Source organism: Fomitopsis serialis (genome assembly GCF_022376445.1).
Source record: "Fomitopsis serialis strain Sig1Antser10 chromosome Unknown B0H18scaffold_28, whole genome shotgun sequence".
Lineage (NCBI taxonomy): Eukaryota > Fungi > Basidiomycota > Agaricomycetes > Polyporales > Fomitopsidaceae > Fomitopsis > Fomitopsis serialis.
The window spans coordinates 148,047-172,411 of record NW_025954988.1 but is presented as its reverse complement, the minus strand read 5'-3'; the positions used below and the strand labels follow the sequence as shown (position 1 = coordinate 172,411).

Here is a 24,365-nt window from a genome sequence, read left to right as displayed (position 1 = left end):
CTTTGATGTGTCAACAACACTACGAAGCCGTCGACCCTCTCCCCAAGGCTCTGCCGGAGCAAGATGAAGAGCTACTGGAGCCGATGACGGACATGCCAGATAAGCCTTTGCCAGTCGGCATAAAGGATGAAATAACACACTGGCAGGCACCCTCAGTGAAGGCATCTGCGAGGCTCGCGGATCACAACTTGATGTACTACTGTTTCATCAAAGCGCTTCAGCAGCCCCTGGCGTATTGGAAAGATGTCGTCGGCACAGCAGATCAATTCCAAGGTCCTGAGTTCAGTACGATTGTCGTGCACTATCGGCGTGGTTTCGAGCGATCGAGCGCGCATCCCACCGTGACGGGCTTGAAACGGACGTTGGACGACTTGGAATCGACTGATCTGGAGAGGACCGGTCCTTCGAAACGACTTAGGGGCAGGACGAGTGACTCGGAAGAGGAGGAGTGGGAGGAAGAGGAGCGGGAGGAAGAGGAGTATGATGAGGCGTACGATGAAGTCGGAGAGTGAGAACTATGCCTTCTAGTCTATGGCTCATGTCGACTCCGTAGTCGGCCTTGCATATCTGCGGCCCAGATCAAATCAAATCTTGTTCTTCCTACTAGTACTGTTGGTCCTGGGCGGAAGCATCTCAGCCTCTAATTATAGAGATCGAACGCAGATGGCCAGCGTGTTGGGCAGACATGGTCCCCATCGTAGGTAAGATAGTTGTGGCGGAGGGTCGCATCACATGTGTAGAATGCAGAACAACGAATGATTTCATGGATCGTATTGCTCGTGTTCTCATACATACAGTATCGCGTTTATTGCGCACAAAGCCCGATGCGTAGTCCGATGCCACCAGGCAAGCCTGAGCACCGAGTGTCTTTCCGGTTTTCTCGGAACGCCTTGCAATCCGCCTTCAGTGCGATGAAGCTCCCGAAGGCCAGCAGCGCACAGCTTCGACGGGTTCATCAGTCAAAAATTATATTCTAGTACTCACAAAAGCTCCTCCATATTCATGTCACGCCAGACGACCGGCCTCTGCAGAGTATCTGCGCAACCGTATGACTGGCCTCACGATGGACTACTGTCCCCCAAGTCGACAGCCCTAGTAGTCATAGACATGCAGATGGATTGTCAGTCAACTCTTTGAGACGACAAACGAGCATCGCATGCACCCACTGACCGCCGCTTCTCACAGTCTGCTCCGAAGAAGGCTACCTCGCCCACCTAGGTTACTCCCCGCAGGCACGAAAGCGGCCATCCCCAACATCGCACGCCTCCTCGCGGCCTTCCGGAAGCACGGCTACCCCGTGTACCACACGCGCGAGGGGCACCGCCCGACCTGTCCACGCTCTCGCCGCGCGAGCTGTACCGATCGCGCAACACGTCTTCCGGGATGGGCATAGGCGATGCTGGTCCGATGGGCAGGCTGCTCGTGCGTGGCGAGCGCGGACACGATATCATCCCGGAGCTGAACCCGCTCGAGGGGGAGCCGATTGTTGACAAACCCGGGCGGTCGGCGTTTGCGTATACGGACTTTGAGCTACTGCTGAAGGTGAAGGAGGTGCGAATGTTGATTGTGTGTGGCGTAACGACGGACGTGTGTGTGCATTCGACGATGCGGGAGGGGAACGATCGTGGTTATGGGAGGATGCGACGGGGACGGCGCTCGAGGAGTTGCATGCGGCTGCGGTGAATATGGTGCAACATCCGGGAGGAATTTTCGGGGGCGTAGGGAGGGCGACATGTTGATTCTTGTCTAATCTGTTTGTTACTCTGTATCAGTGCTTACAGCTGGTTAGCGAACCGACCACGTATTTGAATGAGATATCAACACAAGGATATGATTATACAACGGGTGAGTCCTCGTACAGATAGCGTTACATCCATTCGAACCATTCGTAGCGATGTGTAGCAGCCATGAGGGTGGCGAGACTTCTATCTAGTCATCGTACCCAGGAGGGGCATCATCCGGTATCCTCGAGGCGTACGACGAGGAACCAGCTTCGGCCGGCGTGTAAGTAGCTACCAGAAGCACAGAAGGTTAGTCGTAGGAGTGGTGGCGATCAAGCAAGCACGCACGTAGCTCGTCTTCCTCCGCCGTCTGTCTCTTCATGTAGATCGCCCGCTCTCGCGTCTTCTCAAGCGCGCTAACAAACTCAAACAGACCCTTGTCCTTCAACCGAATCTCCGCCTTCGTTCCGTCAGTCAGCCTGCCTTCCGGCGAGGGTTTGAGGTCGATGGTGAGGAAGTTCGAGCCAAAATAGGGCTGCTCGAACTTTGTGGAGAGGAGGGAGAGGAGGGGCACGGAGAGCGAGTCGAGGCCGGACTTGCTTCCATTGTCGGACACGAAGACGAGCTGTGTGAATCGAGATCCGACAGAGAAGACGAGGATGGCGATGGGGTGGGGAAAGAACAGCGGGCCCGGAATCAGTACATGTATTGCTGTGGCGACGGTAAGCGAGAGTGGGATGCACGCACCCGCTGGTCCGTCAGCCACAGCTTGCCCACGTCCTTCATCTTCTTCGCACCGCCCGACCCTCCTGCGCTCGACGCACCCGTCGGCGGCGCATCTGGGATGGTGAGCGAGAGTTCGACGCCACCGTTGACCTCCTTGATCGTCAGCTCGTTCGGGAGCGGGATGGGGGCCCGCGCTGGGCTCAACATCGCGTAGTTCAGCGCCATCTTGTTTGGTTCGTAAGTCCTGCTCGTCAGCTATGTCGAGAAGTCGCAGTGTCTCTCTGGCTCAAGGTGGGAGTGGGTGGGTACTACAGTAACACAGCTCTGCACGGTGGGGTCGTATTTGATGGAATCATATCCGCGACAGACCATCATGATCGCGTTTACATATAGGAGAGGCCGTGTGCCGTGAGAACATAACCGTCATGTCGCGGATGTCAAGGGCTCAGCGTTGGCTCAGCGTGTTGTTCCTCGCCGTCTTGTAGTACAAGAATGTCCTGGTGAGTCCGGCCTCCTTTCATCGCTGTGGTCTGAGTTTGTCCAATCGATTGGCAGGGTACAACGGACAGCCACCGGCATATTGATCGTGTGTGGTTTCGGTGCCCTGCACACGTGTAGAACTTGAGGGCGAGAAGACTGCACCACTTCCTTCAACGGAGACAAGCTACGATCTGCAGCGTTTCAGACCACTTCTATCGTCGAGCAAGTTGTCCTACGGTCATCTGCCCTTCACTTCGAGAAACTTGCCACGCCCATCGGTATAGCTGCATTCAATGACTGCGCAGTTTCACTCGGTATCTTCTTCGTGCGGATGCAGAAATAATACATTGCAGAGTGGACATGAATGCGGGATAGTATGACATCAGACTCGGAAGAACCACGGCGTTTCGAGCTGCTCGAAATACGGCCGTGGCATGGATCTCCTGGTCTGTACCTCTACCCTACACTGACATGGACGTCACGGTCGTAGGACACGCAGAGCGGGTAAAGACAGAAATTTCAAAACTCTATGTGGTATGTTTGACGACCAACGGGGCCGGCCTGATCTTATGCGCTCTGCGGGTCGGAGTACGCGAGCACGACTGGCGGTACGTAGATCTGCTCGAATGTCGACGCACGCGTGTAGAAACCGGACAGCGCGCCGTAGTACGCTCCTGCGGTAGCAGCGAGGCCAAACGCACCGCCCGCAATGTTGACGTGCGGGTTCGCTGCCGATGATTTTCAGTTGCTGGCACGAGCAAATATCGGGATATGAACTCACGGTTGAAGGAGTTGGATGACAGGCAAGCGAGCGCGATCACCGTCATCCCAAGCGTCCAGACGATCGGGGCCGTCGTGCGGAGAGCGCCAATCCTGTATTCAACAATGAGCGACTTGTCTTGCTCTATCGTAGAATGCGCTTACAGGAACACGCCAGTAATAAGGCTGAGACAAAAACAGTTGAGTGTCGTTTTCCATATCGTGAACTACACCAGTGGACTCACCACCAGATGGCCAGATAGATACCAATAGCGTGCGTGAACTCCTTCGTAGGCACACCGTCGACCGAATATGCCGCCCTATGTTACAAGTCAGTACCGGTAAGATTGCTGTCACCGCGCGGTGCTCACGCGAGTCCGATTTGTGGCAGGTAGAGCGCACCGTAACTGAAGTTGAAGCCCCCGTAGGTCGTGAAGACAGTCCTGTATACCGCATCACTCAGTGTCCACCACATCATCCGCGCTCGTTGACATCGACTCACGCTGCGAAGGTGTGGCTGTCATCTTTGTCAGTATAGCCTTGATGTTGAATGCTGATGAGGCTTACCCGAGGTAGAACTCCCACATGCCGACCAACGTCTGCGAGATACCGCCGTAGCTACGGAACTCTATCACAAAGAGTTCCAGAGGTGATCTGGCGCTTTGGGCCACTTACAACATCGCGAAGACCAAAACAAGGTTGGCCGTTGTCACACCGCCCGCGCCCAGGGTGAGCAGGGATGAACACAGGAAGACGGTCCCATAGGCCAACATTCCAAGGGGCGTCTGGGCAAAGACCGGATTCAGGACCATCACAGAACCGAGCAGACATTGTCGATCAACTTACGGGGTTACCATACTGGTGCACCACAGGCGGGGGAGGCTGCCCCTCGCCCAGCGGGCGCGGCGGGACAGGATCCAGGGACTCCCCGAAGTAGTTGATGTTGCCCCGGCTCTCGCTCCTGGTGAGCACCGTGACGTTCTCCGACTTTCCTGATTTCTCTGTGTCAGACATTGTTGGCTAGGTATCCGCACTGGGAACTAGGATTCAGAGGACGGTAAGGGAGGGGGCGTGCGGTCTGCGGGAAAGAAACCAGGGAAGAAGCACCCGGTTCTTATACCCTCATACACCCGCCAAGCCATGGTCTGGTTTCGTGTAAATGGGGTGGCGCGGGGTATCTAGTGATTATTCAGGCTCGCACGGAGGCTGGGAAGACGGGCTGGCGCCCCATAATGCGCGGGCGAGCAGGGGTATGGGACGGGTGCATTACTTTATCCGGTGAGAGTGAGTATGAGAATCTTGTCTGTCGTGCTGGTGGCGACTCACGCTGCCTTCCCACACAGCGGTCAAGAAGAGAAGCTCGGTGGTAGCTCTGACTGCCATGCGGTAGTGTCGGACTTGGCCCAGCAATCATCGTGCAGTCAAGGACTCTAGACCACAGCCTGAGGTCGGTTGTTGCGCATGACAGCTCGATCGCTGTGGAGATTAATGGGCTTGACGGGTGGGTCCAATCCCCTCTTGGACTTTAGACAATGGAGAAAGACCCAGAGGCAATGCAAGGTAACGGTATCTGAGAACGGACAGTGCTAATCCACAGCTGGAGCAGCATCCTACCGCCGCCAATCGCAGTAGGGACAAGCCCGGAGAAGAATCTTTCAGATGCTTCGAGTCTTCCTGCCGGCATGTCAGGTACGACGACTGTGGAATCAGCATCTCTGTGCGCAGTTTGCTCAGCTAAAGTGTCGTAGACAGGACGAAAGCGTCGCGAAAATCCTCACGCTCTGCCACTTGGGTGATGGGCCTTCGACGTTCTCATAGACGATAATAGCAGGGAACTACCGAGTGTGCGGATCGTCACCTGTAACACCCAGATCTTGATCGATCTCCCTAGACGCATTCGACTCCCTGGATGGAATTGCTTCATGGCTGTACCGGTTGGAGCAAACCAGGCGCGAGCAAAATTTAAGCTACACGTCGCTCATACAAGCCCCACCTCGCGCTCAGACCTTTGGTGAGTCCTGTACCTGTCCACTGCGGCGAGAGTCGACTCAAGTAAATTACAATTGTCAAGAGCAATCTCCGTCTCTTCTTTAGGAAGCGAAGAGATAGTGCTCATGCATACGGCATAATTCCATTGACACCATCAAGCAACTACATCAGGGCGCATACGGGGCGGGTCCTTCTGATCGTTCAGAACCTTTCTTGAAGTCGAGTTGGCAATTCAACTCAGCGCATGTGCAACGTACGTGAGTACCCGGTACCGCGCTTGCACTTTGTCCGTCTGTGTCTGATTCCTCCCACACCCAATTAATATCCCCACCGGTGCTGTAACTCTCATCGGCAGCATGAAGACTGGACCAAATAGCCGCTCTCGACTTTCGTGCAACTGGCCCTCGCAAGGCCCTCGCATACACAGTACTAGTGTGTTCGCGGCTGCCGCGATGACTATTTGTCGTGAGGCTACCTAGTGACGTCTACAATAGATAATTACGTATACGGTATCTGCCTATGGCTACCTGGCGCAATGGTAGCGCGTTTGGCTTCGATCGCCAACGGTACCAAAAGGTTGCAGGTTCGAGTCCTGCGGTGGTCATTATTTTGATCTTCGACATGAAGAGATGTTTTGTTTTGCACATCTCCAGTGCAAAAGGCCTCCACTTTACGGCCAGTGACTACTTGAGTGTTGAAGGAATACAAAATCTGTGGTAGATACATGACAATGCATTACGGTTTGCTTGAATGGTCCCATCACTTATCCGATCCCATGTCCTGTATGCATCCGCATCATTAACTTAGAAACACATACCCATCCTCCTCTCTATGAAACTCGCACGGCTGATTGCCTATCGCAGTACCTTCGCCAGCGAGTACGCTCCTCGCTACGAAGTGATTCTCCCCGGGAACCCGAACGCGGACGCAGAGTTCGTCTGTCTCCTCATCGAAGAAATGCAGCTCGCCGCAGACGCCTTCCCCGAACGGATGTGGAAAGAATTCGTCGTCGTCGGGTTCATCTGGGTCGTGCAAGAAAGGATGTGCGAGCGCCTGTCTCGGGTTCATGCGTTGCGTTGATTCGGGGTGCATTACCCGTTCGACGAAGTCGAGCGCCTTCTCGACGTCCGCCGCGTATGCTTCTGCATCTATCGCTGGCGGTGGAGCAGGAGAAGACGACCGCGATGGTGAGTACCGCGGTGGGGACGAGGATGAGGGCGGTGGACCTGCTTGGCTCCGCGAAGAACTGGCGTGGGGATAGAAGCGAGGATCCGGCTCTGGTGGCGTCCGGAGGTTAGGATTTTGCTGCTCGACGAATTCACGCCAGGTCATCCCTTCAGGCGATATCGAAGGTACGTTCGTTTGGAATACGCGGCCTGAGAGATGTTGGTAAGTCGGAACTTCGGTCATGGAGCGGATATTCTTACTGTGCAGAGTGGCTGTCTTCTCCATCCTCTTCTTCCCGATGATGGTGGCGACTTCCATGAGGGCCTCTATGTCATCGCTAGAGTGGAGCAATGGGAACTTCCTCGTGAGGAAGAAGAGCAGGATCATCCCCGCTGACCAGACATCGATGGCTGTGCGAGTAGCAAGTCATTGAGCCGTACGCGAGAAAAGAACCATCAGCGTAAGTGTGCCTGAAGTCATGCGCTGAATACCGACCTCCCGTCTGCACGCCGCATTTGAAGAGGACTTCCGGTGCACGGAAGCCTCTAGTACCGGCTCTGTTTGCTTTAGAGACAGGTCTTGACTGGCGTAAACGAAGGAGTACGCGCGCGACGATACTATGACGGCCTACCTCGTATCCTTCTCCGGGTACCCAACGCGTTCTGAGGGCAAGGAACTCTTTAGCCGTCCCTCCTTCTGCATGCGCTTGACGTGATCTACGTCAAACTCCCCGCGGGGCCGTATCCGTCCATGCGGGAAGTCAGGCGTCGGACGCGTATGGAGACAGGCACCTAGCGTGGGCCCGTTTTCCACCCGCTGTAAATTTTAGAGTGTTCATTGTCAGCATGAGCCGTCGGGAGCGTTCTGGCTGACCCGAAAGTCGTTATTCACCAAGGCACGGGCGGAGCCACTCACACAAGCTAGTCCGAAGTCGCACAGGGTGCCGATACCGGTACGGGGATCGAAAAGGAAATTGGCCGGTTTCACGTCACGGTGGATGATCCCTCGCGCGTGAACGTCGCGCAATGCTCGGAACATACATCGAAAATACGCCTTGATACCCTCCATGGGCAGAATGCGATAGTATTCCTAGCAGGGTAATAGATCATGATCAGACATACTGCCGCACGTCTCAATGATTCGAAGCCGAAGAAAGGTCACTCACTCTGAAGTCGATGTTCCGGTGGTAGGGCATAATAGCGACGACCTGGTCATGCTGCCGGAAAGCAGTGATCAGCTGCGAGACATGGCGGCACCCTCTACAGTCCTCCATGATAGAGATCTCGTTGCGTATCCTTTCGGGTCCGCTAGTGACATATATGCGTTTCACGGCGACGAAGACTTTGCTTCCCCAAGGCCGGGGAGCCGTTTGGTAGGATTCAGACGATGAGGGTGGATGGCAGCGCTGCCATGGTGCGTTGTCCCACCTGTCATGATATCCGAGGTCAATGGCTTTGTAGACGGAGGAGAACGTGCCCGTTCCCAGTCTGTCTAGAATCTTGTAGTCTGGGGTGAGTTGCGGGACAGTGGCTTCGAGGTCGGCAATCTCCTCCTCGATTTCCTCGCGTTCCTCGCGTGGCTTGAGATAGATGGTCAGCTCTTCGTCTGTCTCTGCATGACCGCCCTGGTCCTCAAGCAGGTCTTCGTCGAGCTCTCCCTCTGCATCCTCGTCTGCGAGCACGTCTCCACTTTCCTCCTCCAGCTCGATCTCTTCATGCTCCTCATGCTCCACCTCCTCATCCTCTTCGGGATCGACGTCTAGTGGATCCGCCGGAAGTACAATCAGCTCGTCATCGCTATACATGCCTTCGCTGAAAGCCTGCTGAATGGGAGCAGCCTGAGACCTGTTTGTGGCGGAGGGCCCCCTTGTGTTCGGGTACAATTGCGCGAGGTGCGAGTGGTATTGGTCTAAATCTGGAACGTTGCATCCGTTCAAAGGGCCGTCCGATGATGACAGAAGGACTCCGTCGTCTTTCTGCAACTTCTTTGAGCGCATGAGTCGACGCCTGTAAAGCTTGTTGCGAGCATCAGACGACGGAACCTCGAGCGGGTTGGAGGAATGTTGGGACAAGAAGGCAGCAGTAGCCATGAAACGCGAGTGCAATGAGCGAGTCCAAGACCAAGAATAGCATCTAACAAGATGGGAAGCGCAGCCGGGTGTGTATCCCAGGTCCAGAGAGGGAAGCGTGATGAGTGTATGCGTAAAGCCGATCGGTGTAGGGCAACCAATCCAACTCGCGACGCGACGCGTCTGCTGGGAACGATCACGTGCGTCTCCAGACAGAGCCGGGGCAAAACGGAATGACCACCGCAGGACTCGAACCTGCAACCTTTTGGTGACATTGGCGATCGAAGCCAAACGCGCTACCATTGCGCCAGGTAGCCATACATGGAGTGTTTTACATGCCTGATTCGATAGGCCGACGCACCTCGGGCAGGCTGGGAGCTTGCCCGCTGAGGGCCGAATTGGCTGAGTGCGCTCGTTCATCGACTCGCTCATGTCGCCGCGCAAGGCATAAGAATCTTGCGCACATGCAGCCTCTGGAAGACTTCCGCTTCTTCCTTATCCAGCTCATCTCCAGCCCAGCATTTCAGCAACTGTTCCCCCTCCTGGTCATCCTGCTTGTCCCGCTCCTAGTGGTTGCCGCCAACTCTCGTAAAGGCTCGCTCGTATCGTCCACTTTCATGGTGTTCGACGCATTCGCAGGTGCATTACCATGGAACTGGTTCGATAGTCACTCTGGTTCGAGCTCTACTCACGAGAAACGCAAACCCAAGAAGAAGCATATCCGTACGAGAGCGGGGCAGGTCAAGCAGGAGCAGCACCAGCTCGGTATGCCTGTACATGATGATGCACATTGCACAGTCTCTCAAGTCAGCTTGTCGACAGAATCATTTCCCAAAGTGTCCCATGATGCAGGATACTACCCGGGGCTCGTCAATATCTCTGGCACCTACTGCTTCATGGACTCGACATTGCAGGTGCGTGCTACCCGCGAAGCTGCGTTTCATCCGCTGACCTCCGACAACGTAGGCAATGGCGTCTCTCTGCTATCTGCAACCTCAAATAGAGCAAATCCATGCTAAGGCCGAAGCGCTGGATGTACCGACGCCTGTCATAGATGCATTGCGGGACCTTCTACACAGTCAGTACGCTAGCTGCTCTTCCACCGTCCAGTATCTGACTCTTGACATAGCGCTCAACACGCCGACTTCCTCTCCTCGAGCGCTACGACCTCTCGACATTATCAATGCGTTATCCAATAACTCACCGTCGAAACATAACACACTCTTCTCTTCACGCGAACACCAAGATGCCCAGGAACTCTTCCAGCTTCTGTCAGAGTGCATCAAGAACGAAACTGCTGCTGTCGAGAAAGAAGGGCATCGAGATCGCGGCCTCAGCGCACTCGCCCAGGTTCAGGGCCCCGCTAGCCGGGAGCTTGGCAAGAGTGTGTTCGACGGGCTGACCGCTAATCGACGGAGCTGCGTTGAGTGCGGATACACCGAGGCCGTCATGCACTTTGCGTTCGACAACTGGCAGCTCAGCATGCCTCGTCTAGCGGTACGCTGCCTTGTCTGACTGTAGCAGTACGCTCTGCTTGACAATGATCTCATAGACCCAGTGTCGCCTAGAAGACTGCTTAGACGATTACACTCGCCTAGAGATTCTCACCGATTGCATCTGCCGAAAGTGCTCTATGCTCGCGACCTACCGCCGCCTCGAGGTCGAGGCCGAGAAGCTGACCGAGCTCGCGAACGCGGACCAGGATCCTACAGCGTCCAAGAAGAAACGTGCACGTGAGGCACGGAAGCTGGTCGCTCGCGTGAAGGCAGCGCTCGATGATGGCCGGATCGAGGAAGATATCAAGGGCGTGAAGATGGAGAAGGTGTTCAGTCGGGCTTCGACGAAGCAGGCTATGATCGCTCGGGTGTGTCCTATCTCTTCCATGCATTCTGCTGTGCTTTTGACACAGGTCTTAGCCGCCTCGCGTGCTTGCTCTCCACTTGAATCGTTCAGTGCACTATGGCCACTACGCCTCCAAAAACACTTGCCGCGTGCTCTTTCCAGACGTGCTCGATCTCACCCATACACGACCTCGGCAACTCTCTACCAGCCCTCTGTTCCGATCTCTACTCACCCCTGCCATCCACGCACAACCTACACCAGCGACATATGCTACCCGCGCACCTCTACCGTCTTTCAGCCGTGGTCTGTCATTACGGGCAACACTCCTTCGCATTACGTCTGTTCGACGAAAACCACGGCCACCATCTGCTGGTGCTCGGCGCTTTGATCCACCGAAGCTAGCAAGCGACGGTGCGAGCGATACGGTCCTGTTCGGGACGACGAGGACGAGCCGCCCAAGACAGGACGCGGATGGCTGCGCATCAGCGACGACAGCGTGGTCGAGATCGGGATTGAGAACGTGTTGCAGGAGGGCGTGGGCGCGTTCATGATCTTCTACGAGCGGGTGGCTATGCCGCGGCAGAGTGTCTACTTGTCGAACTCGCCACGCAGCTCGGAGGAGACTGTCCGTCCAGAGTGTGTGCATGCGAATGGGTCTTGTGCTTCCTTGGCCAATGGTGATGCAGCGGAGGAGGTCAAGGTTATGAAACCGATCCCGAAGATCGTTGGGCCGAGGGTCATCCATAGGGTATCGGCTCAGCCATCGTCGAGGAGCTCGTCGCTGTCACCACCTGAGCGTGATCCAATTCCTCGTCCAGTGACACAAGCACTGGCCTCAACTTCCGTGGTATCCGAGAAGTCATTGCCGAATGGACATGCTGCACCGTCAGGGAAGAATCATGTACCATCAACCATGCCGTCGGAGGATACTCAACCAGCTCTGGTACGCCCTGCATCTCCCCAGCAGCAGATTGCATCTCCAACACCACACAGTCGCCCTTCCAGACCAGCAACCAACACTCACCAGTACTATCGCCGCCGTCCATCTCGTCTCCGACGGAGCCGCCTCCCTCGCCGTCGATAGCGGTCGATCTACGCGCATAACATAGCTCTGCTGGCATCCGCCATAATTCTGTATCACTAGCCCCACTCCGCACCTACACATGTCGAGATTCGCCGAGTTAATTTATGCATGGTCTTCATGTCGCATTGTCGTTGTACTGCCCGTCTATCACCACTCAGCCGGACGTTCCAGTAGGGAATAGAATGACAGCCATTGGGATTGGCAGAACAGTACACCGGAGCTGTGTATGGCGACGGTCCCATATATAAAATAGCGTGCGGCAAGCGAGAATCCATCCGTCCGATGCAATATGTGACACGTACAGATACATACAGGAACATCCGACATCGTGCGCCAGCGCTGATCGTGTCTCGTCCGAGTCGTTGAGGTGCGTGACGCGACCCGCACTGCGGTCAGAACGCCGAGGCTGCGGACTGGCAGTCGGGGCGAGATATGTGGGATGTGTCATGGTCCGAGATAACCTCCGAGAGGATCTGCAGGGAGGTCGTCGATCACCAGTAGATGTATCGCTCGACGCTGCGCCTCTGCTGAGGGAGTGTTGGGCGTGTGTAGGAGATGGTGCGCTTCACGCGCGTTACGGAGGGGTACCTAGCGTAGGGGGCGGACGATCAGTGCTGCTAGAGTACGAGCGAATCATATATGCTCACCAGTAAGGGACGGGGGCCTCGCCATCCAGTTGCACTTCGACCATCTGGCGGCCCTGAGTGGGGTTTCATATCAGACGACGGCCCGCACGACGAGAAGGGAAGACTGACTGCATAGTCATAGCTGCTACCGACGACAATGCCCTCTCTCTTGACACCGCCATGTTGGACATTGACGATGTCGCCTGGCTGTGGACACAAGCATCTTCAGCTCATATCCGCAAGCACGAGGTCGACGAAGACGTACGAGGATCTCTTCAGAAGACATCTTAAGGGGGAGAGGACTTACGAGCGAGGAGAGCGCGAGGCTGAGGCTGTCGAGGGCGGCGTCGGCGGGGTAGGCGGCGATGGGAGAGAAAATGGGAGAAATGGGGCTTTTATAGATTAGATGAGGACTGCATCAGCCGGTGGGAGCTTTCCATGGACGACGCGAGGCTGCCATGAGGCCCGTCTCCCCCAATGGTCGCCCTGGATTCTGGAAACTGCATCAGGCCGAGCATTTCATTTCGTTTTTCCGCGCGACCGCTGTACAAAAAGGTCTGACTTATTCTTCGGGGCATGCGAGAAGGCGAGGTTCGGTATGCCCATTGTTGTCCTTCCCTTTCGTCCAGATAGACATTGTTTCGCTTCCGTCGGGCGTCGCAAGACACTCTAAATTCGACGACTTATCGCAACCGCTGCGCCGCTACCCCAGGTGACGCATCCCCCGGGTCAGAAAATGCACCATATCCGCAAGGCATCAAGGCACCGCCACCAGTACTGAACAACTCTGCCAACAACAGGCGGCCAGAGGGAGGAAAGGGTTGAAGATCATGGGAGATGGAAGCAAAGGAGTACAACCCGTAGTACAAGCACGCGGCCGGCGCATGGCATTGACACACAGAAGACCACCCGTGCAAGGTAGCTGCGTGTATCACAATCTATACGTCTACAGTAGTATTGGGGCGATCCAACTAGCGCTACAAAGGTCCCGGACGTAAATGCTGTACAACGGTGCTTCGAGGGCCTCGCGGATGCTGCACACAACACTCACCGTCCACGCAGTGTTGTCCACAGTTCCCTGAACATCTGGCGGAAGCTCAACGGCGCAAGAGGAGTAACCGCAGACCCCGCAATCCTGCTGTCTTCGTCCGAGCCAACGTCAACGTAGCCCTTCCGATTGGACGAGCTCGCAACCCTGTCCGCAAGACCTTGCAGGATGTCTTCCGCGGAGTCCCGGTAGGTCTTCTCTAACTCCGTGTCGCGCATGTAGTATGCTCGGCGCACCGCGTAAGGCGCCAGACCGTTGTACTTTCTCACTAACGCATTGACTTCCTCCAGCGCGTGGTCGTGAAACGCCCGCTCTCGTGCTTCCCATTCTGCGTCTCGTAACGCGCTGACCTCATCGAGTTGAAGCTGAGGCAATTGAGCTGCTGGTTGAGAGGCGGTCAGCAGGCGTATCGCCCGTCTCGTCCACGACTGCCTGATGATTTCTCGGAAGGAGGCTATCGCAGACTCCATCTCTGAAAATGCGGTGTGAGTGGAGGTCGAGAGCATTATTTTTATGACGAACGCACCTCCTTGTACCTCCACCCACGGAGGTGCAGCGCCTTGACGCTGAACTATACGGTTCATCAAGAACTCTTCTCGCGCAATGAACGGATTCCTGTCCTGGGTGGTGAAAGCCAACGGCTGGCCTCGGCCCTTGACACTGTTGAACAGACCCTCTTCGCGCGCTCGCTGGGCATGCCACAATTGAGTAAAGGTCATTCCTTTAACACCGAATAGCACTCACCTGTATCCTATCCTCAACAAGACTGGTCCATCCCTTCAGCGTCGTAGGGTTCGGTCTGTGCATCGCAGCGCCGCCGCGAATCCCGAGACGGTAGTCCAGAGTAGACTCCCTCGCCCTCGATAACCTGCCCGCGTGCTCCGTTCGCCGCCGCACTTCTCTCTGCTTCCTCCTCTCCTTGTCGTCTATAGGAGGGGGATCTACCTTCCTAGAGGGCTGCCGCGGTATCTGTCCATAGTGAACGTTCGAAGTAGCATGTGAGGGAACCTTGAACGTAGTATGCCAAGGTTGGTGTCCCTCGATTCCGGGCAGGATAGGCTCGCCAGGAACGTACGTCCGGGGCGGAGGCAGAGGCTGCGTAGAGGACTCTCCAGGTTGCGCACCCTCCACCACTAACGCGGCATTGAACTGCGAAGGCCCCTCTCCAAGGGGATCCGATTCCGGAACAGAGACCTTGGGCGGCGCAGCCCTCAGCTTCTCCTCTGCCGTTTGGATCGACCCACTGCGCAGAGGCTTGTACTTGTCCACCAGCATCCGGAGGACAGCATCCTGTACCGACTCGTCCCCAGTCCAGTTCTGATTCTGATCCTCTAGAATTTGAGCCCTGCTCGGCCGCGCTGGCCTCCTGGTCTCCTCTGCCTCCTCGCGTGCAGCATCCTCGAGCAGCTTGTCGCTTGCACGACGGTCGATCTCATCGTGCCGGATTGCGGTTCCATAGATTCCACGGGCACGTACTGCCCGGCGTACTGTTTGAAACTTTGGGGATGAAAGTAGGTTTGGAAACGAGAGAGGTCGAGCAGAGATCATGCAGGATGGAGGCAAGGGAATCGGTGTGCTCAGCCACAGCGTATTGAGGCTCATTTGTCACTTGTGGCGGATACTCTCTGAGCCGGCCCGGGATGCACTCCGATCGCGAGTACTTCAAGTGCTTACTAGAGTGATAAAGTACATGGTGACTAGTACTTGACTTGTAAAGTAGTCTGTTTCATCGAGCAGCACGACGGCGGAGGCATAACACACGACGATCAACAGAAGCTTTGTTTTCACAATTTCCCTAAAGCTAATGGATACAGCACGTTTGTTTTTGATACAACAGTCGCTTTGCTTCGCTAGTTCACGTTCTATATCCAAACCCATCATCTGCCCCAGAGATAGTGGTCCCCGTCGGCTCCTAAGCCAAGTTCGACGGGTAGAGGTAGTTCTCGAGGCCGACGAAGTTCTCCTTGATGCTCCTTGCCGAGACGAAGCGGTAGAAGATCGACATGCTCCCGGCCTTGTCGTTCGTGCCGCTCGCGCGCGCACCACCGAACGGCTGCTGCCCAACAACGGCACCCGTGCACTTCTCGTTGTAGTAGACGTTGCCGGCCGCGTTGCGCAGTCTGTTGGTAGCCTTGAGCAGAGCCTTGCGGTCCTGCGCGAATCTATTTCGGTAATTTAATTAACGGCCTGGGTCCGTTCATGATGCGGACAACACTTACATCGACCCGGTCAAGGCATACGGTGATGTGGTGTCGATCAGATCAAGGGTCTTCTCGTAGTCAGCATCATCATATACATACACCTGTGTGGTGCATTAATTGAATTTGGTTTGAGCATGCACAGCTAGTTGCATCAACATACCGTCAAAACGGGGCCGAAGATCTCCTCTTTCAGCGTGACGAAGTGGGGATCAGTGGTCAGGATGACGGTTGGCTGTACGAAGAAGCCTTCCGAATCATCCGCTGTCGGATATAATGAAACATCAGTGTCTTGACCTCGTCAGCCAGGCAGCATCACTAACAGGAGCCGCCGATCAGGACTTCACCGCCCGCGTCCTTCGCCTTTTGAATATAACCTGTCACCTTTTGGAACGCCGGACGGCCGCTGTAGGACCCACAGACAGTCAATCATTTTGCACACGCCCGTCCGTAACCATTAGTGATACGCACATAACCGGCCCGATGAAGTTCGTGAAGTCGGTGGGAGGGCCGACTTTGAGGCTCGCGACTCCTTCAAGCAGTTGATCCTTGAAGCCACCCTTCCAGATGGAGGAAGCTACATAGAGACGAGAGAGCGCTGAGCACTTCTGGCCTAGTTGAGGAGACAGACGATAATCAATTTTTGATTAAAAGGGTTTAGATACATTGAACTTACCCTGGTACTCGAAAGCGCCTCTGATACTCTGCAACACCGCATTCTTCATCTCGGCAGAGGGATGAATGACATGGAAATTCTTCCCACCTGTTTCATACGATGAGCAAACTCTACCGAGCGCATCTGCCAAACTCACCCGTCTCGCCGACGATTCGGGGGTAGCCCTTGTACTTATCCAAGTTCGAGGCGATGTCCTTCCAGAGCTTCTTGAAGATGAACGTGCTGCCAGTGAAGTGTAACGCGGCGAAGTTTGGGTTTGCAATGGCTTGCCCGACGACCTCCTCGGCGGGCCCAGGGACGAACTGGATGACACCCGCTGGCACACCGGCCTCCAGGAATATCTTGTGGGTCAGATAGTTCGCATATACCGCCATAGGTGATGGTTTCCACACAACGGTGTTTCCCACCAGTGCCGGTGCTACACGGAGGGCACGCATTCATTAAGTGTTGGGATCAGGATCAGCGTTGTTCGCACCTCCTGAGAGATTGCCGCCAATGGCGGTAAAGTTGAACGGTGATACCGCGAGCACGAACCCTTCGAGAGCGCGGTACTCGACCCGGCTAGGCAAGGGGCTGTGTGAGGGGCCCCGCGGGGGATGGCATGAGATGGAGACTCACTTCCAACTGCCCGCAGAGTTCTTCGGGGGTTGCTGAGCGTAGAGCTCCTCCACATACTTCACACCGAAACGCAGGAAGTCCGAGAGCTAACGCATCACTGAGCATGCCGTCAACCATGACATGCGAAACCAGTACGAGCATACCTCCGCAGCAGCGTCAATCTCAGCTTGCCAGGCATTCTTGCCCTGTCCCAGCATACTCGCCGCAATTAGCTGGTAGCGATACTTGCCGCTGACGAGATCAGCTGCCTTCAGGAAGATGGCAGCACGGTCATTCCACGGCATGGCCTCCCATTCAGCCTTGGCTGCCACTGCACCATCAATGGCCGCGGCGACCGTGGCCTGGTCTGCTTCATGATAGGAGCACAGATGCTTCGCGTAGCTGTGCGGGATGGGTTGTTGAGCGATCTTGCCGGTCTTGACCTACACATGCATCGATCAAGTCGGTTAACCACCTTCAAGGCTCTGCAACACTCACGGGTTGCCCGTTCACCACACACGGCACCTCGAATGGCAGCTCCTTCTCCATCTGTTTCAAGGCATCTTCAAGATCCTTACGTTCCTTCGAGCCGGGAGCATAGCTCCTCTAGATGGACGTTGCGATCAGTGGGCGGCTGCCCCGTGAACATAGGCGCGATAGATGTCACTCGCCATAGGCTCATTCTCGATTGCAGGGACCTTGAAGGCGGCAAGCTGCGGTGTGGCCATGATGGTGGGTCTGGAGGTGTACAGGGATGCTCCGTTACGGTGCAGTAGGCTGCATTCTCCTTTAGGCGACCCATGGTAGATGGCCATGCACCTGACTCGACCTTCGGGCTCTTATCGTGGCACCATACGGCGAGGAACTGGATCAACGTTGTTGAACGTTGCGCACAAGTTTTAACGGATCAAGGTACAGTACAAATGGCACACAGGCCTACACAGGCACGCTACACCAACTGATTACACGGCTATATCGAGATTCCACTGCAAGCCCGCGAATACAGTTATGTGTCGCTGGAGGTATCCAATGATCAAGTGACGGGGAGGGAGTATCTAAGATGGTCCGTTGTGCTACCAGTCCAAGGTCCGGAGGGTATTCGTGATGAAGACATCATAAGAGGTCGTAATATTCATATCGTGGATGGTAGGTCGTCAATCTTCCGCTTCAGCTGGTCCAGGAACCAATGCGCGTCTAGGATGCTCCCGGCGCATCGCTCGCAACCCGCTTGCGCCGAATGCGCCAGGAATGGCATGGAGAAGACGACGTCTGTCGTTGGCCGGACAGCCAGCTCCTGTTTCGCTCTCTCGTGGAAGTCCGACCACCACTTGGGCGGCAAGAACGCGTGATACCGCGCTCCGTTGCACTGCATGCACTTTACGTCCTCCGATAGTTGAAGCAGCTCCTGGGCCGCCTTCGCACGCTTGCGGTGGAGATCAAGAAGACGGTGATAAGCGTAGGCAGTGATGTGCTTGAGGTCGTCATGAAGAGGGCAGTCTAAAACGTTGACGTTGAGCGTGTGGCGGGACGCCACCTTCGCCTCCTCCTCCAGGTCGAACCGACATGCGATGGCATACACGCGCGTAGGCGCTACCCTTGCAAAGTCGGGGGCAACAAGCCGTGCCCGGAGGATGTCGATGACGCTGACCATGTCATACTTCATGGCAGCTTCAAGGATAGGCGTGAGCTCATCCAGGGTGTCGATGGATGGTCTCGACGTTGGGTAAACGAAACGCAGCAGTGCCTCGAGAGTAGACTTGGGCTCGTACACGTCGATGACAGGCACTTCGGGGCACGCGGTGGAGAGTGGCTTTTGCGGCAGAGCGAACATGTGTTTGAAGAACGGGGACGCGGCGGAGAGGAGGGATTTGTGGACGCGGAACTCGGTTGCGTGGGGCGCAGCAGAGCGGAGCACGACGTCGGCGTCGGCGAAGCTGAAGTAGTGGGAAGTCATGGTGGGGGCGGGGGACGAGGGTGGCACATAAGTGAGCGGCGAGAACTGGCAGGTCATCGCAGATGACAACTGAGAGTAGCTGGGGAGAGATGAGCCAGAACTGGCGCAATCAGCTACTTATATGTGGGCCTGCGCAACGGAGAAGCGTCCGGGTTCTGTGCGTATCTGTTGCGATGATGACAGCAAGAAAGCTCGATGTTACTGATCGAATACAGCGATGGCGTGTGCACAAACACCGTGGCAACCACAACACATGTAACAGTGCTCACAGGGCGGGAGACGATCGGAGGTGCGGAAATGACAGGAGCGACGCGGCACCAGTGAGGCCTTAGGCAGGAAGCCGTGCTTCTCCACACCTCATCGTCGCCGGGCGCGCTCGTACCGCCCCCTCGACTGCCTGTCCCTGCTGCGGCTTCTGCGGTGCTCCCTATCGCGCTCCCCACTGCGGTCTCTTGCCCGGGGGACCGTGACCGCCTTCTGCGTTCTCTGGAATGATCACTGCGAGGTACCCGTTCTTTGCTCGAGCTTCGGCGCCTGCTGTGCCGGTCATCGGGGACATCGAAGACCAAGCCGTAGCGGTCGCCGTCTTCCGCAGAGCTCTCCCTGTATCGCCGAGTCGCCTCCAAATGGGTGATCCCTCCGAAGCCACCGCCACCACGCCCCCTCCCACCACGTACGGGACGTGGCCCCAACTGAGGGTCGTTAGACCATCCCCCGTTCAGCCGGGCCACCGATTGGGAGCTGTGTGGGTCGAGAATTAGCTGAAACACGTCATGCGGTGGCATTATGAACAACACTCACAAGTCGACCCAGATACGCCGCTCGTCAATCAACACGTTTTGCATCTTGAAATACGCCTAGATGCTGTCAGCAACGCACACAAGCGCAAGCACACAACATACCTGTTCGGCATCCTCTCGCTTGTCAAACTCAATGAAAGCATACTGGAGAGAGTCCCCTGTCTTCTTGTCTCGGATCACTTGACAGCTCATAATCGCACCAAACCGGGAGAAGATGAGCTCCAGGTCCTCATCTCGGGTAGCTGGGTTCAGCTTGCAGACGAAGAGCACATTCTCCGGAGGCCGCACGTTCGCGAAGGGCAGGTCTCCAACCATCTCGAGCGTCAGCGCGGACGCGCGAGCTGCCTGTTTTCGTCTTTCTGCCTCCGCCTCCTCTTCAGGCAGAGTGGCCAGAGGATCTTCATCTTCCGCTATACGCGTGGAATTGTCTGGAGGGCGCGTAGGTATTGACTCGGGCACCACGAGGCCTGGAGGATCCTCAAACGGATCATCTGGCAGAACCACCGTGAGTCGAGAGCAGCGCCCATAAAAGTAGAACAATGCGCACCGAGAATCTCTACATGCCGTATCCGCACGTCCTTGAGAGGCCGCCCCTCCTGGTCAACGAAGACATCATTCAGCTTGTCCAGCGTGTCTAGCCCCTCGACAACGTGCCCAAAGACTGCATGCTTCCCGTCCAGGTAGTCTATCTCATCCGCGAGCGTCACGAAAAACTGGCTGCCACAGCCGCCCTTGCCTTGACCCTCGATGGACGGTGCGACCGCCATAGACAAAGTACCTTTCGCCTTGTGCTTCAGGCGTGGCACGTATTCCGGGCTGAAGTAGCGAGGTTCTTGTTTCCCTTGCTGTGAGGCAATCAATGACCAGATAGACTCGCCTCCTGTCCCCGTCGCTGTCGGGTCCCCAGCCTGCGCCAAGAAGTCCTTCGAGACTATGCTCATGTGAGACTCGGTCCCTGCTCGTGAGTCTAGACAACGCACCATTGAAGAAAGCGTTAAGGTTGTAGTAGTAGAGTTTGCACAACTTTAAAAAGTTCTGACATGTCTTTGGACATGAGTCGACTTCCAGATCAACAACCAAGTCGCCCAATGAGGTTTCTAGGAGGACGGACATAGTCACTATCTGGTCGTGGCCCGAATGAAACAATGGTTGTGGACGTCGTCGGACGAAGCAATGGTAGGCGCCGTGTGGCATAATGTAGCGATCGGGATGCTTGCTGGTAATCGCTAAAGACGTGTCATAAAAATTGTAGACCTTTACATTGTAAAACACTGATGGTGAAACGGTTATCATGCTTGCCTTCCATGAACGTCACGTGATTCAGCAAGCGGTAGGGGTTCGACTCCCCTTCAGTGTATGTCCACATACTATCCTGTGGGGTTTTCTGTATTTTTCGTCTCTTTTCCACTGTTCTCCGAGTTTAATGAAAACCAGTACCGGCACCGTAGATACATGTAGCTATAGGCGTAACAACGATAGAGCGTCGTATGGGTATGCTTTCGGTCATTGGGACCCCGGATCCCGATCGCGAGGACTCGGAACCCCACCTCCCTGCTACCAACCGCACCGTTGGCCTTCTCTCAGTCACAGCTGCAGGCCTTTTGTTCGCATTAATATTCCTACGTCAATTTTCCTCCGGACCCTTTTCCAGATGCTGTACAGGCAGCGTGGCCCAGTGGTACACCGAAACTGCATCCATGAGTCTTGCTTCCTCATCTTCGTCTTGAAAAATCCAGTGTTGTTGTAGTGCTCCATTTCGTCCCAGACGGGTGGAACATACCGAAACACACGAAGTTGAGGTGCGAACATCTTCCACCGGGACCGACTTTGTCGTCCTCGGAGTCCGGACATGCCAGTGCCTAATGCGGACCCGCGCCATAGAAGAGTCAATGTCAAGCTTTCAAGCTCAAGAATGGCAATGATGCATCATTCGCTTCGAGAGTTGACCTCCACTAAAGGTGCTCCATCGACCGAGTGACGTGCTACTCTCAGACGTTGTCAAAAGACGATCAAGGCAGCAGCCCATCCTGTAAAGGTCGTTCGGTGCGTCTTTCGTCTACATTCAGTCTCATTTCATGGATCTGCAGTAGAGGGGGCTGACGTTCGATGTAGTGCGAGAGAAACTCAGCTCGCTCAATGCGATGAGCTTCATCGACCGACTTCCGCTTACCCAGAAGTCGTGTTACGACGTGGTACACCTTGTCCTGACCCAGAATGACGACGACAACATCATCGACGATGATCTGGCCCACATCCTACCCTGGTGCCCAAACCTCGAGTCGGTCTGTCTCACCAGTGTACCCGACGTCAGTGATCGCACCGTCGTGCTGCTCGCTCGCAGCGCCCTGTATCTCCGAGAGCTAGACATCTCCGGATGTACGCTGGTCACCGACGTCGCGATCCTGGAGCTCGCCAACGTAGCGACGGAGCTTGAGGTGGTGCGGCTGAACGGGCTTTCTACCCTCACCGACCCCTCCGTATCGGCGCTGGCACGATCCCTCACCAACCTCCGAGAGCTCGAGCTGTGCGACCTGCACCTCCTCACACCGCTGTCCATTCGAGACGTTTGGACATTCTCGATGAAGCTACAGCGCCTCAAGCTCGCTAACTGCGTGCATCTCACCGACAAGGCGTTCCCATACGTCCCAGACGTGCTGCCTGCTCGCCCCTCCAGTCTCGCATCACTTGCCTCCTTCCCGCTGGAGGAGCCCCCATGGACCAACGGTTCCAGACCACCGACGTGGCTCGAAGCCTTGCCTCCTCTCACCTTCTCGTCTGGACACAAACTTGCACATCTGCGTCTGCTCGACATAAGCAACTGTCAGCGGCTCACCGACGCAGCGATCATCGGGATTGTCACGTATGCCCCCAGGATCCAGCATCTGAGTCTGTCGGCGTGCGCACGACTCACCGACATCTCGGCCGAAGCCGTGTCCACCCTCCAACACTTGCATGTACTCGCGATCTCGTATGTAGAAGGACTCACCGACAACGGGGTCGTCAGCATCGTGCGCAGTTGCGCGAAGCTCAGATCCGTGGATGTCAGCTGTAAGAATCTCAGTTCCTGAGGTTACCTTTTGTTTATCTGACACTGCGTCTAGACTCGGCCTGTCTCACAGACCTGGCCATTCTTGAGCTAGCTACTCTACCTCAACTGCAACGACTGTCTGCATCTGGACTTCCTCGGCTGACGGACAACGCTCTTCTCTTCCTCGCGGAGCATGCTGAATCCCTACAACGCCTGCACTTCTCCCAGTGCAGGCGCATCACGCTCGACGCAGTCCACGTTCTCTTGCGCAAGCTCAACAAGCTCGAACACTTTAGTGCTTCCGGTGTCCCCGCCCTCAGGCGAGCGGGTGTAGAGCGGTTCTCTGACAAACCCTCCAGGGTGAGTGATTAACTCCATCAGCGGCTACTGCTGTGCATCTTTGACGGACTGTATACTGACTTCGATATTACGCTGCACAAAAGGATTATGACTCACAGAAGCAGGGCGTCCACCGCGTCTTCACAGGCGCGAACATTGCAGCCCTACGCAGGTTTCTCGACAAGGAACAGGCACGGCGTCGACGGGCTGAGCAAGAGAACATCATATTTGTACCCAGAGCTGATGATAGTGAGGCATTATACTAAGCTTTGTCGTTCCATGATGCTATTCGCTGGATCACAACATCTTTTGAGGTGCCGCCTCTCGTCCAGTCGTGCCGACTAGGTAGAAGACCGTCACCGAGGCGTACCATGCACACGGCCACTTGCCACACAATTCACAATGGGGTTTGTTTCGTCTATTTTAGACGCTTCCTCTTGCTCATTGTGCTTGCAGATCTAGTAGCAGAGACGATGCTGCATGACTGTTTGCGTGTCAAGAGTCCAGACATTCGATACTCGACGCAGAAACTCAGGAACGCGTGACTTCGTACTATCTAGACCCGAGCTCCTGCTTCGTCATTTCATGACGACCTTTCTCACTGTCCGTCCAACAGAGTTCAAGTTGCCAAGGGTCCGTTCAATGCTAACTTAGTCCATTACTGATTCCGCTGGTAACGATAGTGCCCTATCCACGTCAAGATCTGTGTGGAGAGCTTCATGCACGGTGAAATCTATACGTAGGGCAGCGTTTTACTTGGGGCATCGCCTAGCCATATGCGCACATTGCTTTCCACAGTCATTTCATTGCTCACACGAGCTATGCAATGCCGACGTAAGTGCGGTTCCTGTGCGGCCCATCCTCTGGCAAGTAATGGGATCGAATGCAGTTTACCTCCCGGGTGCTCCACAGCTCTTACTTACGCAGTGTCAGTTGTTCCAGTGCGTCGTACATTTCCCCACCTTCTCCGACGTTCCGACGCTTGTACGGATTGGCATTGCCGCTACCATTCATGGTACATGCATCTGAATTGCTATCAGGATCACCTCGCTTCCCTTCGCGTGATAGAACGTTCGTGTCAGACGGTCACCTCAACGGCAGTGGCTTCGAGCAAGCCTAATTGCGCGTCTCCCATATCTCGGCCCAGGAACGTCGCGCCTCGCGCCTTCCCCAGCGCCGTCTGACCGCAACTCCTTGAATGCTTCCCCGCTTCACTCTTCCCTCCATGGCTACATATCCGTATACGCCCTTCCCTCTCGCGGG

At 55.6% G+C, this 24,365-nt stretch overlaps 11 protein-coding genes and 3 non-coding genes across 14 annotated transcripts; 6 read left to right on the top strand and 8 right to left on the bottom strand.

The window, feature by feature from the left end:
• Nucleotides 1–5: 5 nt before the first annotated feature.
• B0H18DRAFT_954422 (uncharacterized protein) lies at nucleotides 6–512 on the top strand (the record flags this gene model as incomplete). The annotated part of the gene is made up of 1 exon (XM_048042269.1): nucleotides 6–512. One exon carries the CDS (start codon nucleotides 6–8, stop codon nucleotides 510–512), a length of 507 nt encoding a protein of 168 aa, XP_047894114.1.
• On the top strand, nucleotides 496–1,739 carry B0H18DRAFT_1084794 (Isochorismatase-like protein; the record flags this gene model as incomplete). Its single annotated transcript, XM_048031833.1, has 4 exons — nucleotides 496–508; nucleotides 1,034–1,120; nucleotides 1,316–1,587; nucleotides 1,638–1,739. The coding sequence occupies 4 exons, from the start codon at nucleotides 496–498 to the stop codon at nucleotides 1,737–1,739; spliced, it is 474 nt and encodes a 157-aa protein (XP_047894113.1).
• Nucleotides 1,740–1,804: 65 nt separating this feature from the next.
• Nucleotides 1,805–2,836, bottom strand: B0H18DRAFT_1003846 (uncharacterized protein). Its single transcript, XM_048028448.1, has 3 exons — nucleotides 2,469–2,836; nucleotides 2,070–2,346; nucleotides 1,805–2,012 (listed from the first exon to the last, which is right to left on the bottom strand). The coding sequence occupies exons 1-3, from the start codon at nucleotides 2,670–2,672 to the stop codon at nucleotides 1,930–1,932; spliced, it is 564 nt and encodes a 187-aa protein (XP_047894112.1). The 5' UTR covers nucleotides 2,673–2,836; the 3' UTR covers nucleotides 1,805–1,929.
• Nucleotides 2,837–3,494: 658 nt separating this feature from the next.
• Nucleotides 3,495–4,700, bottom strand: B0H18DRAFT_875718 (GPR1/FUN34/yaaH family-domain-containing protein; the record flags this gene model as incomplete). The annotated part of the gene is made up of 7 exons (XM_048040444.1): nucleotides 3,495–3,655; nucleotides 3,709–3,800; nucleotides 3,932–4,006; nucleotides 4,058–4,129; nucleotides 4,254–4,304; nucleotides 4,362–4,471; nucleotides 4,533–4,700. The coding sequence occupies 7 exons, from the start codon at nucleotides 4,698–4,700 to the stop codon at nucleotides 3,495–3,497; spliced, it is 729 nt and encodes a 242-aa protein (XP_047894111.1).
• A 1,496-nt stretch (nucleotides 4,701–6,196) lies between these two features.
• On the top strand, nucleotides 6,197–6,279 carry B0H18DRAFT_t93. Its single transcript has one exon. It is a non-coding gene; the product is annotated as a tRNA-Arg (tRNA).
• Nucleotides 6,280–6,354: 75 nt separating this feature from the next.
• Nucleotides 6,355–9,039, bottom strand: B0H18DRAFT_907525 (kinase-like domain-containing protein). The gene is made up of 6 exons (XM_048041516.1): nucleotides 8,008–9,039; nucleotides 7,758–7,931; nucleotides 7,474–7,658; nucleotides 7,338–7,420; nucleotides 7,103–7,252; nucleotides 6,355–7,051 (listed from the first exon to the last, which is right to left on the bottom strand). The coding sequence occupies exons 1-6, from the start codon at nucleotides 8,929–8,931 to the stop codon at nucleotides 6,474–6,476; spliced, it is 2,094 nt and encodes a 697-aa protein (XP_047894110.1). The 5' UTR covers nucleotides 8,932–9,039; the 3' UTR covers nucleotides 6,355–6,473.
• Nucleotides 9,040–9,144: 105 nt separating this feature from the next.
• On the bottom strand, nucleotides 9,145–9,227 carry B0H18DRAFT_t91. The gene has a single exon. It is a non-coding gene; the product is annotated as a tRNA-Arg (tRNA).
• Nucleotides 9,228–9,323: 96 nt separating this feature from the next.
• Nucleotides 9,324–12,033, top strand: B0H18DRAFT_1003829 (uncharacterized protein). Its single transcript, XM_048028447.1, has 8 exons — nucleotides 9,324–9,675; nucleotides 9,733–9,824; nucleotides 9,877–9,988; nucleotides 10,040–10,407; nucleotides 10,463–10,774; nucleotides 10,827–10,966; nucleotides 11,155–11,744; nucleotides 11,780–12,033. Exons 1-8 carry the CDS (start codon nucleotides 9,375–9,377, stop codon nucleotides 11,854–11,856), a joined length of 1,992 nt encoding a protein of 663 aa, XP_047894109.1. The 5' UTR covers nucleotides 9,324–9,374; the 3' UTR covers nucleotides 11,857–12,033.
• Nucleotides 12,034–13,261: 1,228 nt separating this feature from the next.
• On the bottom strand, nucleotides 13,262–15,076 carry B0H18DRAFT_1003826 (uncharacterized protein). The gene is made up of 3 exons (XM_048028446.1): nucleotides 14,255–15,076; nucleotides 14,037–14,199; nucleotides 13,262–13,982 (listed from the first exon to the last, which is right to left on the bottom strand). The coding sequence occupies exons 1-3, from the start codon at nucleotides 15,056–15,058 to the stop codon at nucleotides 13,510–13,512; spliced, it is 1,440 nt and encodes a 479-aa protein (XP_047894108.1). The 5' UTR covers nucleotides 15,059–15,076; the 3' UTR covers nucleotides 13,262–13,509.
• Nucleotides 15,077–15,422: 346 nt separating this feature from the next.
• B0H18DRAFT_1084787 (delta-1-pyrroline-5-carboxylate dehydrogenase) lies at nucleotides 15,423–17,709 on the bottom strand (the record flags this gene model as incomplete). The annotated part of the gene is made up of 12 exons (XM_048031832.1): nucleotides 15,423–15,672; nucleotides 15,730–15,812; nucleotides 15,872–15,972; nucleotides 16,032–16,114; nucleotides 16,180–16,321; nucleotides 16,385–16,471; nucleotides 16,521–16,802; nucleotides 16,860–16,945; nucleotides 17,003–17,088; nucleotides 17,146–17,424; nucleotides 17,480–17,587; nucleotides 17,653–17,709. The coding sequence occupies 12 exons, from the start codon at nucleotides 17,707–17,709 to the stop codon at nucleotides 15,423–15,425; spliced, it is 1,644 nt and encodes a 547-aa protein (XP_047894107.1).
• A 404-nt stretch (nucleotides 17,710–18,113) lies between these two features.
• On the bottom strand, nucleotides 18,114–18,935 carry B0H18DRAFT_875817 (uncharacterized protein; the record flags this gene model as incomplete). Its single annotated transcript, XM_048040453.1, has 1 exon — nucleotides 18,114–18,935. One exon carries the CDS (start codon nucleotides 18,933–18,935, stop codon nucleotides 18,114–18,116), a length of 822 nt encoding a protein of 273 aa, XP_047894106.1.
• Nucleotides 18,936–19,292: 357 nt separating this feature from the next.
• On the bottom strand, nucleotides 19,293–20,848 carry B0H18DRAFT_1084786 (cyclophilin-like domain-containing protein; the record flags this gene model as incomplete). The annotated part of the gene is made up of 6 exons (XM_048031831.1): nucleotides 19,293–19,377; nucleotides 19,401–19,676; nucleotides 19,737–19,792; nucleotides 19,838–20,226; nucleotides 20,283–20,666; nucleotides 20,716–20,848. 6 exons carry the CDS (start codon nucleotides 20,846–20,848, stop codon nucleotides 19,293–19,295), a joined length of 1,323 nt encoding a protein of 440 aa, XP_047894105.1.
• A 155-nt stretch (nucleotides 20,849–21,003) lies between these two features.
• B0H18DRAFT_t94 lies at nucleotides 21,004–21,092 on the top strand. The gene has a single exon. It is a non-coding gene; the product is annotated as a tRNA-Gly (tRNA).
• Nucleotides 21,093–21,647: 555 nt separating this feature from the next.
• B0H18DRAFT_1003809 (uncharacterized protein) lies at nucleotides 21,648–23,509 on the top strand. The gene is given in 6 exon segments (XM_048028445.1): nucleotides 21,648–21,718; nucleotides 21,735–21,774; nucleotides 21,836–21,846; nucleotides 21,882–22,783; nucleotides 22,837–23,123; nucleotides 23,207–23,509. 4 exon segments carry the CDS (start codon nucleotides 21,842–21,844, stop codon nucleotides 23,366–23,368), a joined length of 1,356 nt encoding a protein of 451 aa, XP_047894104.1. The 5' UTR covers nucleotides 21,648–21,718; nucleotides 21,735–21,774; nucleotides 21,836–21,841; the 3' UTR covers nucleotides 23,369–23,509.
• Nucleotides 23,510–24,365: the final 856 nt, after the last annotated feature.